Source organism: Carassius auratus, chromosome 10, assembly GCF_003368295.1.
Source record: "Carassius auratus strain Wakin chromosome 10, ASM336829v1, whole genome shotgun sequence".
NCBI lineage: Eukaryota > Metazoa > Chordata > Actinopteri > Cypriniformes > Cyprinidae > Carassius > Carassius auratus.
In genome coordinates, this window is record NC_039252.1 from 2593345 (window position 1) to 2612553 (window position 19209).

General features: G+C 40.3%; 1 protein-coding gene across 3 annotated transcripts in view; it reads right to left on the reverse strand.

Moving 5' to 3' along the window:
- Positions 1 to 1597: 1597 nt before the first annotated feature.
- The window catches only part of map3k1 (mitogen-activated protein kinase kinase kinase 1, E3 ubiquitin protein ligase), a 42154-nt gene continuing 24542 nt past the window's right edge, over positions 1598 to 19209 (reverse strand). For 2 of the 3 annotated variants that reach the window (XM_026273161.1, XM_026273164.1), the window contains exons 4-20: positions 18933 to 19127; positions 17990 to 18106; positions 17766 to 17914; positions 17494 to 17615; positions 16917 to 16998; positions 15630 to 15822; positions 14394 to 14654; positions 11147 to 11268; positions 10567 to 10658; positions 10024 to 10216; positions 8433 to 9669; positions 7940 to 8092; positions 7652 to 7814; positions 7229 to 7360; positions 6226 to 6368; positions 4835 to 4966; positions 1598 to 3430 (exon numbers count right to left, since the gene is read on the reverse strand). In XM_026273161.1, the coding sequence (XP_026128946.1) occupies positions 3281 to 3430; positions 4835 to 4966; positions 6226 to 6368; positions 7229 to 7360; positions 7652 to 7814; positions 7940 to 8092; positions 8433 to 9669; positions 10024 to 10216; positions 10567 to 10658; positions 11147 to 11268; positions 14394 to 14654; positions 15630 to 15822; positions 16917 to 16998; positions 17494 to 17615; positions 17766 to 17914; positions 17990 to 18106; positions 18933 to 19127 (3636 nt within the window). In that variant the 3' untranslated portion in view covers positions 1598 to 3280. The remainder of the gene's footprint in view (positions 3431 to 4834; positions 4967 to 6225; positions 6369 to 7228; positions 7361 to 7651; positions 7815 to 7939; positions 8093 to 8432; positions 9670 to 10023; positions 10217 to 10566; positions 10659 to 11146; positions 11269 to 14393; positions 14655 to 15629; positions 15823 to 16916; positions 16999 to 17493; positions 17616 to 17765; positions 17915 to 17989; positions 18107 to 18932; positions 19128 to 19209) is intronic. The other variant, XM_026273163.1, reaches the window with a different exon arrangement.

The following is a 19209-nucleotide window of genomic DNA, read 5'->3' on the forward strand; positions in this document are numbered from 1 at the left end:
CATCAAGCCTGCATTTATTTGATCAAAAATACAGAAAACACAGTAATATTGTGAAATATTATTACAACTTAAAATAATACTTTTCTATCTGAATATACTTAAAATAATAATTTATTCCTGTGATGCAAAGCTGAATTTTCAGCATCATTCCTCCAGCCTTCAGTGTCACATGTAACATCAGTCGATCACATGATCATTTAGAAATCATTCTGATATTCTGATTTATTATGAGTGTTGCAAACAGTTCTGCTGTCGAATATATTTGATGAATAAGAGGTTCAAAAGAACTGTGTTTATTCAAAATAAAAAAAAATTCTAATAATATATATTCTAATATTATTTTCTTTAACGATCACTTTTTTATCAATTTAACACATCCTTGCTGAATAAAAGTATTGATTTTATAAAAAAAAGAAAAAAAATACTGACCCGAAATTACTGACCAGTAGTGTATATTGTTATTACAAAATATTTATATTTTAAAAACATAGCTTCTTTTTTTTTATTCATCAAAGTATCCTAAAAAAGTATCACATGTTCTGAAAAAATATTAAGCAGCAGAGCTGTTTCCAACTTTGATAATGAATCATCATATTAGAATGATTTCTAAAGGATCGTGTGATAATGATCCTAAAATTCAGCTTTGCATCACAGAAATAAATGATAATTTAAAGTATAATACATTTAAAAACAATTATTTTAAATTGCAATAATATATCACAATATTAATATTTTTTCTGTATTTTTGATCAAATAAATGCAGGCTTGAGGAGCAGAAGAAACTTCTTTCAAAAACATTAAAAATAGTAATGTTTCCAAACATTTGGTCTGTACTGTGTATATATACAGTATATAGTTTTTTTTTTTTGCATAAAAAAAGGACCTCAAAAATGACTACAAACTAATAAACTTTGTGAATGCTGTTAACGTCTTTTGTGATAAACGACACCGCATTAAGGCCATCAACAAAAAACAACAAAAACCTACTGATTCATGTGGATTGGTCACGAGCATGAAAAAAAATATATACTTTGCATTCAGATAAATACAAATCTATAAAAAGCTTGAGCTTGTAAGAAGACTCGCTCGATGTCGAGATGTTTGCTGACTGATTACATTCTGAACATTCAGTCGATCTGGACGTAATCAGAACAGATTTGAGGAGCACAACTAAACCAATAAAAGTTCATCTGCAGTCTTGTATACTAATTAAAGAATCTAACTTTTTTTTTAAAACTCCTGCAGTCTAGGAAGTAATTATGAATTTACTATAGTTTCTAAAAAAGAAGGACATTAAAAATGCATTCAGAGCTTTCCACAGTCAGATACAGTTTGTACCAAAAACAGGGAGAACTGTACTGATGTTCATCACTGTAGTTGAACGGCAGGTGATGCTCTCCATCAGATACTGAACTGATATCTGAGCTCAATCAAGACTTCTTCTACACCATAGACATGAGTGAAGTCACAGCAATGGAAGTCAACACCGATCACATGATACTGTAGACAGCAGGATAACACTGATCTGAACAAATGCAATCAGCACATTTTGTTATGTGTTGTCAATATGTGAAAGAAAAAGAGGCAGAGAGAAAGATTTTCCTATACGTTTTATTTGCTATAAAGACCAAAATAGGTAGATTTCATTATAAAATGTTTCAAATGGGGTAAAAACCTAAGAATTAAAACATTTTTGACAAAAGCTACACAAGATTAAAAGATACAGCTTTAGCCAATTAAAGTTTCTCTCGCTGAACCCAGAGATGTATTTGCACAATAATAAAAGGAGCTAATATTAGTTAGCCCTTGAGCCCTGGAGATCTTTAAGGGGAAAAAATAGAGAGAGATATAAAATTATAATAAAAGAATATATATTTATATATAATTATTTATATATATATTGAGAAAGTGAACTTTGGTAGAAGAAAACTCTAGAGGACACCTGAGGTAGAAAAGACTGGAATAAAACAGCAATAGACCATCTTCACATAAAAAGTACCACCAAGTGACAAGAAACGGCATCCTTTCATACAGATCCGTTCAGCCCCCATCAAAAAACAAAAAAAGCCAGTGAAATAACAGAATAATAACACACAGTGAGCAACAAGCTGCTTGAGATGATCGAACTGAAACGACAGAAGAAGATGTGGAAAACTCAAGTAATACTGATTAGATTTTATGAAGCGGACTGAAACTGACATCTTTCCAGTATATAAAAAGACAAGAGTGCATAACTTTAAAGCTTTTATAAAGGCATAGAAAAAAATAAAATAAAACACCCAAATGCAGGAACAAAATAAGTATTAATGATGAGAAGTGTGGCTTCCAAAAAATAAAATAAATACAAAATTGCAGGAGTCGAGTAAAATACATTTAGCTACCAAAATCCATATTTACATCTGAACTCTTCAAGCTTGATCGGCCTGTATTCCACAATTTAGCATTAAATAAAATCACTTTTAAAAATAGTTTGGAAACGGTCAAGTTTAAAACTGAGATTGGAGTCCAAATAAGGTCAAATAATGTGTCAGCAGCAACAACACTTGAAGAGCTACAGTTCAGACACCTGACATCTGCATAATGCTAATTGTTTTTGGGAAAACAATGATAACGAGCACTAATACCATTAGCTAAATATGATCCCTCCACCCAAATGTTCAACAGCATGAAACGGAGTAAATAACACATGAGGAAATAATCAGGAAAAGGTGCTGAATACTCCTTTAGGAAGCTTAATCACTTACAGAACGCACCAAAAACATGGCTGAGCAATAAACAGCTGAATCAGGAGTCGAATCACAACATTACGACTCAAATGGAGTTGGAGATCAGAAATTATGTTCCAGTGAGACTTTCCAACAAGTAAAATCAAAGTTACAGACACACATCACAGTCTAAAATTGGGTGATAGCTTTGCAAAGGTTCCCGATTACACCCAAACAAGTAAAAGCAGACATCTATACATACCGGCATCAGAAGCATTCACATTCAGCGGTGCGCTAGATCAACTAGCAAAGATTTGTCTTTCACCAAAACACATTCGTGGTGGAAAGCAAATCACGAGGCTTGACACAAACAGTGTTAAAATGTGAGGAGATTTAACAGATGAACTGACCTAAAGACTCAGAAGGTAAGCAGGGATCTGCAGTTAAAAACAGACATGGCACTTTCATACAGACACATGTGCTAGCGGGGTTTGCATCAGGTATTGAGCGCCAGCTTCAGTGACCGTGGCAAGAGAACGACAGCAGGATGAGCTTCAGTAGTCGGAGGTCTCGCTCTACCAGCTGTGCCGGAAGATGGGGTGCTTCAGCAGCTCTCTGGAGGGCGAGCGGTCGGAGGGCTGGAGCTCCAGGCAGCGCAGGGTGACGTCCCGCAGGCCTGGAGACAGGTGGGGAGGGATCGAGGGTGCTGTGGTAGCACTGGCGATCTGCGAGATTTCAAGTGAGACAGGAGTTCAGATATACACACACAAATCTATACATGTCAGTGCTGGGGAAAAATACAGTAATGCTTTATTTTAAGGTGTCCTTGTTACACATGTTATATGTAATTACGATTTTAACACCAATTAATTATGCATAATTGCATGCAGGTAATCTTAAGCCAAACCATAATGCTATTTTTTTCAGCTTGTTGGTTAGTTTTATGGAGTTGTTTATATTATATATATTTTTTTACCTGGGTGCTAGTTAGTTTTGCTGCATTGTAAAAAAAAAAAAAAAAAGTAAAAAAAAATTGGTCAGTTATTTATTTTTTTAAACACAAATAGTGGGTTCAGCTTGTTGGGTCATTTTATTTGGTTGTTTTAGTTTTCCTATGTTTTTTAAAAAATGCTGTTTTTATATATCTATATATCTTTTTTTACTCAAATGCTGGGTTCAGTGTGTTGGGTCACTTTATTATATTTCTTTTTAAACAGGTGCTGGGTAATTTTTCCTGCATTCAAAAAATTACTGGGTTATTATTATTATTTATTTTTTAACCCAAATGCTGGGTTCAGCTTGTTTGGTCATTTAATTTAGTTGTTTTTAATATTTTTACCCAGGTACAGGGTAATTATTTTTAACGCTGGGTTATTTTTTTCTCCACCCAATTGCTGGGTTGAGCCCGTCTCTGACAAAAAAAAAAAACCGCACATCCACTGAGTTACAGTCAGAGCGTGGGCATTCTGAGCCAAGTTCATTTATCAGGTCTTTACTGTGCTGTAAATTAGATTATTTAAAAGCGTCAGCAGCGGTCGTTTCACATGATGAAAATGCCTTTTGCCTTGCATAACAAACTGATTTTATCCATTATAATATTTAATTTACACTGGGATGCGAATTAGCACAATTTTTATTCAAAAAGTGATTACAGAGTAAATATAATCTGATTTAATTTGTTTAAATGTCTAAAATGCTTGTTAAACGAGTGTAAATTGTGTGCAATATTGTAAACTATGTTATATTCACCCAAATAAATTCAAATGGTCTTGTCCATGTGTTCTTGCTTAATAATAAATGTTCATCTTTTGATTATGGCTGTTGCCTATAATAATTCTGTGTATGTTTTTTTTTTTCAGCCAATTTTAAGGCAGTAATATAATCATTTTCAAACAATAGTTGTCATCTCATCACCATTCATAAAAAGTCCCGGGGCGAGTAACACATTTCAGTGCTGAGGACCATTCTGTCCATGATGTTTTAGTAAACAATTCCTCACAGTTTCTTTAGTTCATTTCTTAAGGCCACTTCAATCATCATGCAGTAAACCCCCTCCACCCCACCAGAATCATCATTTCCGTAATTCTCCAAACCCGGTAGGAGCCCTGATATCTACACACTGTTCTCACCTTGAAAATGAGTGCCAGGTGGTTGGAGTGTTTCTCTGCGTTCCAGGGCGGCTTGGCACAGGACATCTCTATAATAGCACAGCCCACACTCCAGACGTCACAGCTGCGCCCGTACTGCTGTCCTCTCAGCACCTGCACACACACATCACACACACACACATCACACTCATGAAGGCTCACTGGGACACAGGACTGCACACCTCTGATCTGTCCTCTTCACAGAACGGTCACCCTCGCAGCATGAGTCACTGTCTCTCTCAGTCCTCTGCCCTCAGAATGAGCCCAGTACACTAGTCAGTAATTCTCTGACATTATTCTCTGAGTTATTAGTCATGGAGGGCCAAACAGGACAAAACGGTGCTACAACGTGTGAATCTGAAATCCTGTACAAAACCTAAAAAGCATCGAGGGGTCCACTTCGACATTGTCAGCTTGAATGATAATGCACAAATTAAAAGTTCTCTACTTCATTATTAAAAATACTTGTTTTGTTTTTTTAGAAGTACATTCATGAAGAGAACTGTTCTTATATACAATACACAACACACACTGTATTCTATATTGCTGTTTCTGTAGTTGTCATTGATTTTGTGAGTTACCCAGCTAAAGAACTGATTTACTGACAGTACATTTAAATGAAAAAGCCCATACAAAACAAATTAAAAGGTGGCATCGGCCAGCCATTCAAGTGATAAACTGATCTAATTCAAATGTTTTCTTTCTCTGCACTATGTAATGTGAAGTAAGGTGCTCACATGTGCACAACTTTTCTTGCCATCTAACCTCTGGACATTTAAATGTCTTTCCACAAAACCGTGGTCAAGTCTGGTGACCTCTGTGTGTGCGGTTCATAGTTTCGTGGCCAGTCAGGAAAAAAGGACAAAGTGGATTTAGATCTCAAGTTGAAATGAAAGTAAATTGCAGTTCTTTTAAAGCAGCCACAATTGGCCGACCCTTGAGTCCGTGTTGTTATTGTGTGCCCAAACTCTGTTTAATTAGGAATCAGTTCAGCTGGCCCTGCCTCCCCCAGCAGTGTATTCATCACTGAACCTCTTCAAAATGAACAAGCTTTCTTTTGTCTGGGAAGGTCTCTCTTTCTCTCATTCTCCAACCAAGCCACCAGAGCTTTGAGCAGAGTCCGGGCAGGCTGACGTCTTTAAGTATGTGAATCAAATGGACTCAAGCAAAGCAACTAAAGTGTAAAACCAGATGGATCTATAGTTTTCTACATTAGCTGCATTATAACATATCAACAAATTCTGCAAACAAAAGAAACAGTGCCACATACGGTGACCCATTTGAAGCTTTAATATTGTTTGTGAGACAGTGTTACAGCAAGTATTTACCGTAGTGAAGAGGCAGGTATTGCATGTTTAGATTCAAATGTTTACCTCAGGAGCCATGAAGGCAATGGTGCCCAGGAGCTGCCCCTGAAACTCCCCTGCACCGGTGCCTTTTGAAGCCAGACGCGCCGCTGCCCCAAAATCAGCTATCCTCAACCTCTGACCCGTGCTGTCTATCAGCAGATTGGCACCTGCAGTGACAGAAACATGCAATAAAGCTCTGCTCCTGCCCATGTAGAGAGAGAGTTTCTCCACTTGTTCATCTCAGAATAACTGGGTTTATCTGAAATGCATTCTGGGATTGCCCAGGGGTGGATTGGGGTGGGCAGTTTCACAGTATTTATAACAATATATTTCACCATATGGTTATTAACTTATGTAGTTATTCTGAACATAGACAAAAAGGGCATTATATGATTAATAAATTCAATACTCTAGAAATGCAAAGTACTTCACCCTGTTTAAATCTTTTTTTTTTTTTGGTTATAAATTATTTATTTAGTAAAAAAACCAATACTGCTCCCAGCTGACTGCTATTAAATGAAACTTTTAGGTGCAATTAAACTTTAATCAAGATGTTTCTGAATCATTTTATTAATAAAATTTTATGGTTTTATTTCAATGAATTCATATCTAAATATTTTATATTGAAAAATTCAATTAATAATAAATTACATTTAGAACAGAACAATGTAGAATACTATTAATATTAGTTATATTGGTTTCCTGCTGTCTGGTTATTATGCTGTGTTTTAAGGGGCTTGTATTGCTCTTTTTGTGATATCTGGAGCTTTAATCAAGAGAGGAAAGAGTTCAATAGTAGGCAAACTGAACATCACCTACTGTACTGTTAATGCTGACTGAGAAGTGTAAACTATAACCGTGTATTTGACTAAAGCCCAAGACACGCCGCTCATATTCGCCTCTGATCAGTTCATTTGAGTGCCTGATTAGGTTGGGAACAAGCTTAAAACACACCTCACTGCCCTCTACATCCATCAACACAAGAGCACTCCTCCCAGTACAGAGAGCGTAGCAGAGTTAGCTGTACCTTTGATGTCCCGGTGGATGATCTGGTTCTCGTGGAGGTACGCCAGACCTCGCAGAAGCTGCTCGGTGTAGTTGATGACCACTCCCTCCTTAAAGGCACCATACTTATTTAAGAGATGAGACACAGAGCCACCTAAGAAGACAGGAGTCTGAGTATTACATTTATGGATTAGGGCAAATCAGTAGCCAAAAGGATCCCAACACTACCTATGGTACGGTCACATTGTCTTTTTCATGGGGGAATCCTTTCAATTCAATAAGGATCCACTCAGTTTGTAATTTGTGTGAGGAGGACAGATTTGGTAATAGCTTTAAGTTAGTCATGCAGATGCACCACCGTCATCAAGAGATTTCAAACTGATAAATGGACCGGTTTTGTCATGTGACCGCACCTTTACTCTCTGCATGATCGTGGACCACCTACCTGCCATCCACTCCACAAACAGGTTGTAGTTGCTCTTCTCACAGGTTGCTCCAAGCATCCGGATGATGTTGGGGTGGTTGAGGAGACCCATCATGCGGATCTCCTCTCGTAGTGCCTCCACCACCTCTTCCTGCTCCGAGGACGTGTTCCTCACATACGTCACCTGAGGAGTAAAAATGGCAGGACTGATCAGTAACCTTCTCAAAGGGGAGGCTTGCAGCCTGAAGATCATGAATGCATGGTGGTAATCTCTTGTGAAGTGCTGGGTGGTGTGTGACATGTCCTCACCTGTTTGACTGCCATCAGAGTGCCAGTGCCCACATCCTGAGCCTGGTAACATGACGAGAAGGCACCCAGCCCAATCTGCTGACCTTTGAGCCATTCCTTGCCCTCCCGGTATGGCTGCTTCGCTTTGGTATGACCAGGCAGAGTCTCTGGTGTCTGATCATGGAAAGCAAAAACGGGGGGAAAAATGAAGCCAAAAGGGGTACAACAACTTGTCACTGGGGCGGTACTCTGAACATCTTTGTACATTATTTACTGCTAAAAGGTTCATTGTAGCACCTTATGAGGTCAAATTAATACTTTTAATTGCGAACAGTAAAGTGATGCAATGGCCATGTATGGTAAACCATACTCTGAATCGGTCCTCAGCATGTCACCTATCCAAGCACTGTTCATTAACTTCTACCTACATTTGCTGCCGCTACTAAGACTTTAACCTGTGACCTCCACAGTTTACAAGTTTATAAGTCTAATTTAATTAAGATCATGCACTCACATCCACCTGAATGATGATCACGTCCTCTTCTTTCTCCACCTGTAACTGTGGGATGACAGGCAGAGCGTCTTGTGACTCAGACATGGCCATGATCACCGCCAGCGCCTCTTCTTCCTCAGCTTCCATCTTCTCCTTGCACTTCTGGTTCTGGGTCACGTCCTCGCTGTATGTGTCGTCGTCTGTGTGCGCCTGCTCTGGTGACAGCACCGCCACTTCGGACTGGAAGGTGACCGTGCTGTCTGCCGCAGGGATGGAGGTGTCCAGCAGGTCCTCCATGCTGGAGCTGAGATCGGCCGAGGCGTCCAGACCGGGGACCTTCTCCTCCACTGGAGTGAAGACCGAGTCCTCGCTGGGGATGAGAGTGGATCCGCCGCTGCAGACCACGTCATCTCTGGACCTGACCTCCTGAAGGTCCAGTCTCATGTTGCTCTTCGTCCCTGGGTTTAAAGCTTTAGCTCCGTCAGCGGGACAGGGGCGAGTGGGTCTGGGCCGGTGGATCTGACTCGAGGGCAGTGGTTGAGCTTGTGTGAACACTGGTGAAGGCAGCTTCTCCGGCTCCTTACAGAAGCCTCCGTTTAATCCCTTCTTACGCTGGGTATTCAGTGAGGACTGGGTGAGCTTGTTGGGCATAAAACACTGTGGCAAGGCTTTGGGGTTTTCTGGAGGGAAGGCAGAGGTGTTGGCCATGGACAGAGAAGGAAGGTTTGGGGGCTGACCGGATGACGGGGAGTTCAAACACTGACTCACGGGTCTGTTTCGGGGCTGAACGGGGGGCTTTGGAAACTCAGCAGGGCTTGTGACGACGTTTGAGAGTCTCTCTGTTATATCGTCCACAGGAGCTGAACAGGCTTGACCTGAAAGCGTCATCTTGGTGGTGGTCTGCTGTAGATCAGGGGTGGGAGAGTTTCTCTCGGTGGTGCACGGGGAGTTCTGGGGGGGTCCGAGGAAAGCGCTGGAGTGTGAGGCGTGCTCGGTCTGCAGGTCGTCTAGTCCCAGGTGGATGGCGTCCAGGATGTCCATCTCCTCAGCGATGGCCAGGAGACGGCGGCGCATGCGGGCGTAGTGAGTGGAGCTGGTGATGTTGAGCATGTCCAGGAGCTTCAGGAAGACATGAGGCACACGCGCGACCATACGGGCGGCGCTCAGGAACACCCGGCGAGAGAGTTTACCCACCATGGAGTGAGAGTTATCGATGGACTGCAGCGCGAATCTCAGAAGAGGCAGCAGCTTCTGGTACCTACAAAAGACAAAATAAATGAAAAAACATTATTTTGAGTAAAGCACTTTGCATACAGAAGGTGCAAACCGGTTTCCCTTTACTTTTTAATTCAGAAGCTGATAAGTCAAGTAATCAGATTACTTATTTCCAGTAACTAGTAAAGCAATACTATACTTTTACATTTACAACAAAATATCCGAGTTACTTTTTCAATAAGGGTTTTTATAAGGTTTTTCGGGAGAAGCGTGTGACTTTCTTTAGCCCTATTTGGATGGGATGGGAAGAGGGAGAGGTAACGATCAACTTTTATAATAGTTCATTCTTAATAAATTAAAATCAGAAGCACGGGAAGATTTGGAAGCATTGCTGTACCTCTCCACAATGTTTTGGGCCTGGTTGCAGTCGTCTCCAGACACGATGTGAGGGTAGAATTCAGCAGGAAACTCCAGCAGGAGCCGGTCGATCAGACACAGCCGACCCAGCAGTGCTTGCCAGTTACTGGCCTCCGTTTTAGACCCCAAGATACAGCTCAGGACATAGTCAACTCCACCGATACCAATAGAGCCTGATGGACCATCAGAGAGGAAAACATCTTTATTTAAAAAGTACAGTTCATTAAAAACTCATTACTCTTTCCAAACCTGTGTTTTAAAGTACTATTTTATACAAGGCATTTATAATAGCTTCATGAGAGGTATACTTGTAGTTCCCTTCTACCATGTCTCATCATACACAAGCAAGATTTTTTAGAGCTATGGTGGAGTGTTTATCAGTCAATATCAAATGTAAGCTTCCTGTTTCTCACACAAGGGTTTATGTATATATGCATCACGATTTGCACACTTACACACTATTCTACGTGTTATACTTATGCTCGTGATATACTGTGTAAACAGTGTGGAATATGATTTGTACCTGCTTTGAGGATTTCCCTCCCCACAGCGAGCTCCCCCATCTGCCCTTTGCACAGCTCCAGCAGAGTGGAGACGGACAGCTGACTGGTGCGACTACACACACACACACACACACACACACTCCGTTAACTCACTCCAAAAAAGATAAAATTCCAAATAAGGTTGGTACTTGCTTATCCAAAAAGTACTGATTGGATAATAAAAAGAAGCAGAATTGAAAAATATTATGGTGTGGTGATGCCCACAACAAAGAAAGATTATGAAGACAACCATTATTACCTTAAATCATTCACAATAAGACCAGGAAGGTGTGTGGTGGAGCAAATAGTACACATTTTAATTTCATACTGAAAACTCTTTAAAATATATATATATATATATATAATAATAATATCAGCACTCCAGCAGCAAACACTAAACTGCATTATTGGTCTGTGTTTGTTACATTGCTTGACCACTAGGTGGCGATAGCTTGTTAACTCTGATCTTCTGATTGTTCACATCAGGGCAGATCTCTAATGAGCTCATTCTCCTCTGTGTGTTAAAAGAAAGGCCTCAGTCAGATCTGATCAAGCGTGTACCTGTTAGCGTCCGCACACTTGAGCAGGACGGTGTCCACCACGGGCCGCAGCAGCTGCTGTAGTCGCGTCCGCTCGGACACCGAGTGACAGGGGGTGTACACCAGCATCGCCCGCAGGGTTTTCTGAAACAAACACCAACTCTTAACATGGATCAACACAAGCACAAACAAACCACGGTGTCTTGTGTTGTGGATTCTCTAGTCTCTAGTCGCTTTAGCCCCGTGACCCAAACAGAGCTGCGCAATTAGTTGAAAATATTGAAAGTGTATATATATTAGCTGCTGTTCTAAACAAAAAGTAGCTTTAAAGGTTTTCTGTTCAAAATAAAAACATAATAATTTAACATTTAAAAACTAAGAATTGGTCACTTTCACTTTCTAAGGTTTAATTTCTGGCTATTAACAAACCATTAACAACGACTTTTGCATGAATCTCCTAATTTGCTGCTTATTAATAGTTAGTAATGAAGTTAAGTTTAGGTATTGTGTAGCATTAGAGATGTAGAATATGCTCATGCAGATAATATGCTAATAATAGGCATGCTAATAAACAACGAGTTTAAAGTGAGAATTGGTCCTTATACTAAAGTGTTACTGAAGAAAGCAATACATATTAATGTTGTAACTTTACAGTTGTACTGCAATCTCGGGGCCGAGAGGCGTGGGAACGAGGAGTGAGGCCAGGTGTAGTGATTGGAGATGAGCTACACCTGCGCCCCACCGCCGGTATCGAGTCCCACGTAGGAGATGGAAGGATATAAAACTGGAGCGACGACCGTGAAGGACAAGAGAGGACCAGGCCTGGGACATTATTTTATGTTTGCTTTTTATTTTGAGCGCACCAGTCGTCCGCGAGGGGCTGGTGCGCTGTTTTGTGTTTATTTTGAATATTAAAATGTTTTGATTGTGCGCCGGTTCCTGCCTCCTCCTTCCCGATGATTATGGAGTTTTAATATTGTTACATAATTTTACAGTAAAACATTATAATATTATTTTTATTTTGTTGAATAAATTTAGTTTAACAACAAAACAAGAACTATTATTAGTCATTTTACATCTAACATTAAACTACATTTTCAGCCAAATTGCAGAGCCCTAGCAACAAGTACAGCAAACACGGAGAGTTTATTAAAAAAACAATAACAACAACATTAAATAAATCACAATAATATGAAAAACCTCAGTTATTTTTTTTCTCTCCAAAACATTCAGCCTTAATAATTTTTGATTTATTTTTTTTAGTTTTGGAGTGCTACGTTTCTAAAGGTTTCTTCGATTTTGATTGAAAGTCACACAACCTGGTTAACGGGCCAAGCTTTTACAAAGTGACCGATTCTGACTGACATCAGCAACAAAAGCAGCAGTAGTTCAGTGTTTGGCAGTATTTGATTCTTCTCATCAGCACAGCGGTCAGGACAGGGCTGTGAGTGTGTGAGAAAGAGTTCACCCTGACCCTGACTCCAGAGAGAGCTGGGAGTGGTGACTGATAGCACATCACACTGGAGATTAACCCAGCATACACTCCCCTCATGAAAACAAACACTCTACCGCCTACACACACACACACACAACACACAACACTAAAGGCTACAATCCTGGCTCAAATAATGCTCTTCTCCCTGCAAAACAATAACTCCAAGTCAAGAATAAAATAGTGAAAAGTGTCATTTTAAGTGGCCAGCTTTAGTACCCGAGCAGACTTCAGATAAACGTCTGCAGTGTTTACTGAGCAGTCTAACACAAGGTAACATCTGGACTATATTTTTAGCTCATAGAGATGGCCCTCTTTTTGGTGCGTGTTCTAAGAACACTGAAAAACAGCTGGAAAGCCCCGAAAGGACAAACGCTTGTTGTATTTTTAATAGAGGCGTCTCACTGGAGCACAGAGCCCGGGGGAAAGACCATCCCAGAAGTCCAAGCAGCAAGAGCTATTGTTTTTGTTGTTTTGTTAAAGGGAGAGAAATAGGTTAAGAGACAAAGAAAAAGAGAAAGCTTTGTTTTCCAGCTTCAGTCTGAGGATCCCCGCTGTTTCCAGACTTCCTGGTTTGAAGTGAACTTTAAAACGAGCCAGCGTGGTTCAGTGCACTTTAGAGCTCAGTACGGCTCTGATAACCTCTGATCAAAGCTGACCGAAGGGAGAAATCTTATCTAGACTGCTTTATATCTAGCAGAAATACACTGATATCAGCCAGAACCAAAACATTTTGGCACAAGTTAATAATAAAGTATTAAGGGCCCGATTTGTTTCATTTTTGTATTGGCTGAACAGTGTGAATGATAAAGTTTTAAGTTTAGTTTAGCTTTCTAAATACAGTAATTTTTCCATCTCACGAGTGATCGTGAGCATTTCTGATACAAGTGAAGAGCATCTATGGTTTCTATTGACATGATTTTGAAGAGTTGAGCATTGTAGACAATCTCAGACACGTCTATTGATCTCTGATGTGTAATCAGAAGCATTTCAGTTTTATGATTTACTCAATATTGCTTGAAATACTACTCAAAATGACAGTGCTTTTGCCGCAAGACAATGTTTTGACCCAAAACCCATCTACTCAAACCTGTGCTGATGACCGTAGGAGCTCTTGGTGAAGAGTTGGTGCAGTATTGTGCAATCTCTCTCTGATCACAACAGAAGCATCACGCTGTAAGGTCTCATGTGACTGAAGTGTTCACATGATCAGCAGCGGTCAGACATGTGAAACACTGGTCAAGGAAGAACGCATGTGACAGCGCTCCAACAGTCAGCATGCACGACACTTGGGGATAATAAAGACTGGAGCATTTCAATAATAAAGACTTCTGCTTCACTTGAGTGCTTAAACAACTCAGAAAGCATGCACGCTATGCATGTAACCATAGAAGTAGCACAGGAAACCAGTGCAGCCTGATTCACTCTCATGTCTAACAGGCAATGCGCTACTGTACTACTGACAGCATTACTGTCTTTGACACTGTTTATAAGTATCCTCAATTTTCCTTTCAGGGATTCTTGCAGATTCTTGCAGGCTTGATGAAGGTAACAGACTTTTTAAAGAGCTTTTTAAGAGTGAATAAAGAAAGTTATTTGTACTGGAAATCAACAATACTGAGGGGGAGATAAATGTTTCACTTCATGCAACATTAAAATGCCATGACTTCCTGCTCTGACTGAAGTCTTTTTAAGGCCTTCATTTGCAGAAGGGTGAATTAAGACACTTTAGCAGAGGAAAGGGTGGTGTGAAGAATACAGAGGTGTAGCATCTCACCAGTGCTGCCACATAGACTTTGTAGACGGGGTCAGCGCAGACCATGGAGAGCACGCTACAGCAGGACTCCACCACCACGTCTCTGGACACCTCCCCTGCAGCTGTCCCAAGCCCCGCCCCTGCACCCGCCCCGGCCAATGAATGCTCGCCGTTGGCCAAGAGGAGGGCGCCGCTCACGTCATGTGACAGCCGCCGAAGAGCCATTTCTCTGATGTTCCAGTTTCGGGAAAAGAGACAGCCGACCAACTCCAAACCAAACACCTGAGGGAGAGCACGAACACACAAAACCACGTTCACGTCGACAGTACGAGTAAAACGTTCTCTTGCAGTGTGACATTTTCATGACCATTAAGAACAGATCAAAAAAAGAGAAAGACACCATAATAATGCATAATTACACCTGCATTTTTTCTTCTTCTTTTTTTGCATTAGAGCAATGATAATTTAGATGAAAACACAAGTCAAGCATGTCAGTTTATGTGAGATGATCTTTAAGTAGTGAGTTTTGCCAATACTGATCGCCGGCAATTATTTTTATGGCCAATTTTATTAAATCAATCCTGTTCTGCCTGTTTTTAAAGGGAAAATCCATCCAAAATGAAATAATTTAATCACCATAGTGTTTTCTGTAACCTGTAGGACTGACTGACTGTGGAGCACAAAAGATATTTGAAGAATGTTGGTAACCAAACCGTTTCAGTTCCCACTGACATTACTGTGTATGCTCATACACTGGAAGTCAATGGAAAATGAAACTAGTTACTCATATTCTTCAAAATACCTTCTTTTATGTTCCATAGAAGAAAGAGAAGTCATGCATGTTTAAATACAAACAACATTATCATTTTTGCCCAGACTATCCTTTAGCAAAAAGGAAGAAAGAGAAGGTCTTCTGATGGCTTTGTAATAGAAATTGAGGAGTTATCAGTCTGGAGAAGGCTGCAAAGACATTTCTAAGGGCTCTCTGGCTCCAACAAACCACAATCAGAGCAATTTTATCCAAATGAAGAGAGTTTGAAATAGTTGCACAGGGAGTGATCGCCCTGCTAAAATCCAAGGTACAAAATTATCCAGAAATCACCAAGAACCAAAAGACCTTCAGGCCTATCTAGTTTAAGAGGGCGATCACCTTCACACAAGTGTTATACAATGTCCTAAGTGTCTTTTTTTTGTTCATGAATGGTCATGTTAATGCATTTTTGTCTGAAGCACGTATAGTTTAGAGGTTGAGCGCACCTTGATCCAGGGTTCGGCGAGCTCTGTGTATGTCTGAGGGATGTGCTGTACTCCATACTGTGGGAGAGAGAAGTCACCGTCCTGCCCCGTTCTCGAGCTCTCGGTGTGAAGAGATGAAGACGCTGAAGAAGCAGCAGCTGTTTGACTCTGGGACTGGTTTGTGGTGCTTTCCACTGTAGATGGTGCTTCATAACTACACAGAGACACAGCTATCAGATTATGTGTCCAAGCAACATCTACAATACACTACTGTACTTGTTTTCTATTGAGCTTTCTATTCACTAAAGTATAAAATATACATCTATAAAAAACTGAATAATACTCCAGGAACACCACTAAGGCAACAAACCAAACCCGTGGTCTGTGTTCTTGAAACCTGAGATGGCAAGACCATGGTGTGTAGCATAGCATCATGACAAATGAAGGGGAATTACTTCATGAAATTAGAATAATTGTGGTTTCCTAAAAGAAGAAACATCAGGATTGGGTTTCATGCGTCTCTGTGTGTGGGGCGATTCTCTGGAAGTTGGAAAACACCAAACTTTGACTAGCCGCTAGCATGTCAATCCCGGTGAGCCACACAAACATGGCTGGTGCCGGGCTGTCTCGCTCACCTAACCACCGGAGAGGAGTCGACACCAGACTCGGTGATGACCTCTACATGACCTCCTCTCAGAGGAACTCTGAATGAAGCATCAGCACTGGTTTTGCCAGCTTCATTAGTTAGCGCTGTCTGCCGCTCTGACAGCTCGGGCTTTCTTAAACTCTATCTGTGTTTGGGCTTGTTGTGTCCAATTAGCATCAGGCCTGCTTGGGTTATGCAAGCCTCTTTTCTTATGGGTCCGCTAGTCAACTGCACACCTCCTTAAATACGCAGATATTTATGAGGTACTCTTTCCTAATGCTCATAAAACATCTGTAACTGTTGCTTTCAGCTTCAGAAAGTACAATTATTTTTACACGAACTTGAATTTTTTCTCTTACGTTTTCTAGCACTCTCTATTCTAATTCTAGCTACTTGTTTCCTTTTTTGATAAACAACAACACTTGACCCTCGAACACTAGCACTCTCTATTCTTTGACTGGTTTCATTTCGTAGACTTGCGTTCCCTGTTCCTTTCTATTCGATCTACTTGCTTTCTTTTTATTTATTATAAATAAACCCTTGCTATTTGTACTGTGTTAGGCTAAACTGAGACTTGTCACATATTATTAGACATATTACTGATTTTTTGTTGGTTTTGATTCCTTCTGTTGTCCTCATTTGCATGAGTCTGTTAGATGTACCTGTAGAAATCATGAGACTTCCACTTGGCTCTACACAGAGGGCAGATTAATGGGTCGTGATTTCTCCGGCACTCCTCGGCCCCTAAAAAACGAACAGGACACAAGAGATGCTCACACAACTGTCAGGGGATATAGGGCTAGAAATGGGTCAGGGATGAGCATTCAACAAACAACTAGTCACTTCAAATCATCTTCTGTGTGCAGTGCTCCAGTTATTACATGTAATCAGACTTTTGTGGGGATTATGAGAGTTTTCTGCAATATTTAGCCTATTTATTGCATTAAGCTCTATTTAGGTGAGACTAGTTTTCTCAGAAGTCAGTCATATTTGTTTCACAGATGTACATTGTGTACAGGGTATATTCACAAAGGACCAATGTTTGTATTCCATCTTTAGCATTTTTCTTTATTTATAGGGCTGTATAAACCTGCATCTTTGTGTTGTGCTGTTTTTCAGTGTTTTTAAACTGGCGTGAGGTGGACAGTCAATGCTAGTTCCTGTGATGAATCAACATTTAACACCAGGTGATGTGGGATAATCTGAAATATGAGCACTGATATTTTTCCTGCTACTTACAAATAGACATGCAGTGATGGTGGAGTTTGTTTCTGCAGCCTTCTTCACACACCGTCAGGCTTTCTTCATCTAGCATGTCCAACAGACAGATGGGGCACATCTGCTCCTCCTCATCCTTCATGCTGCTCACAGGAGTAGACACACATGCACAGCTTTTAAAAAAAAGTTACAAAGACACAAGGAATCTATTCATGAGGAATCCATTTTTTTTTCTTGGACTTTTGCAAATGGCATAGTTCAACCAAATAAGAGGGCTCTGGAGCGGCACAGACCTGCTTTCGTTGCTGGATGGAGAGGCGCTGGAGGTACATGTGGTGTGAGAGTTGGACATGCGGGACACAAACTTCTGGATGGTGCTGCGTGAGGGGGCTTTGATGCGCGAGCTGCGGCGACTGTGGTACTTCTGAAATAAGCTCTCCACCTGACAGAGATCAGACCATCAGTGTGTGCTGAGCTTGAGCGACGGCACAGAGCTCGTCGTGATGTGTCTCCTCACCTCAAAGTTCTTCAGGGTCTTCCTCCACAGAAGAGGGTCTGACGGCTCCAGCTGAAACACTCGGAGCATGACGAAGAGCACGTGGATGCAGAACGTCCCTCGGCCACAGCTACACGTCTGCTCAACATAACAGACACCATATTATGATGAATAAATACTAATTATAGTAGTGACAATTATGACAAAGAATAAATACTGTAATATATTAGTCATGCAAACAGGAAACAGAGAAGTTGTATTTACATTTTTTTTTACAAATACCATTTTTTCTTCACAAATACTGTTTGTTTTAAAGGAATAAGGAGCCTCATTTTTTTTTATTCTGTATGTATTAAAACACTAGAATACATACAGGGTTTCTGTAATTTATTACCTCTTTTAGTGAATTCAAGTCAAAACTTAAAACTTATTTAAATCAACACGATCACTAATTTACATGTGTTTTTGTCCATTTTGCTTCCAATTTTTTGTGTCTTTACTACATAATCTGTGTTATATGCAACTGCATTATTTGCAACTGAATTGGGCAAATGTCCAATGAAATATTGCCTTGTTATCAATATTTGTTACTTTGGTGTACCATGTTCAGCGTCCTTGAGCTCGGGAAAGCCGCTATATAAATGAAACATATTATTATTATTAAAGGGGTCATATGACATTCCTAAAAGGAACCCTATTTTGTGTATTTGGTGTAATGCAATTGTGCAAATGTTTATGTGGTTTAAAGTGGGGTTTTTTTTATACTACTTTATATTATAGGTAAGGAAAACTTAAAAAAATAGCTGGTATTTTTCCTAGGCAAACCAGTTTCAGAACGATAATAATACAGAGAAACGCAGGAACAGAAACGTTTAAATATTTTTTGTACGAGTGTCTTCTAACAGTATAAAGTAATTTCAGCTTTATTTGCCAAAAGTCATGTCAGGGAGCTGTTTTAGCGTACCTGTGGACCAATGAACACCCGGAATTTGTTGTCCGGACTGTCTCCGCCAATCAAGAAGGAGTTCGGTCCGATCTGCTGCAGCAGGTAGAGGCGGGCTCTCATGACCTTGTTGACCCTGCGGTTGGTCTCCTCTGGACTATATGGGGAAAAGCCATCAGGCGAAGGAGCTCTCCGAGGGGGCGTCACCCTCCCGCTCTGTAAACACACATTCAAATACACATCAGCTCCATAGCAAAACAGATTTTGAGACTTTTAAGACCACCGAACTTGAAACTTG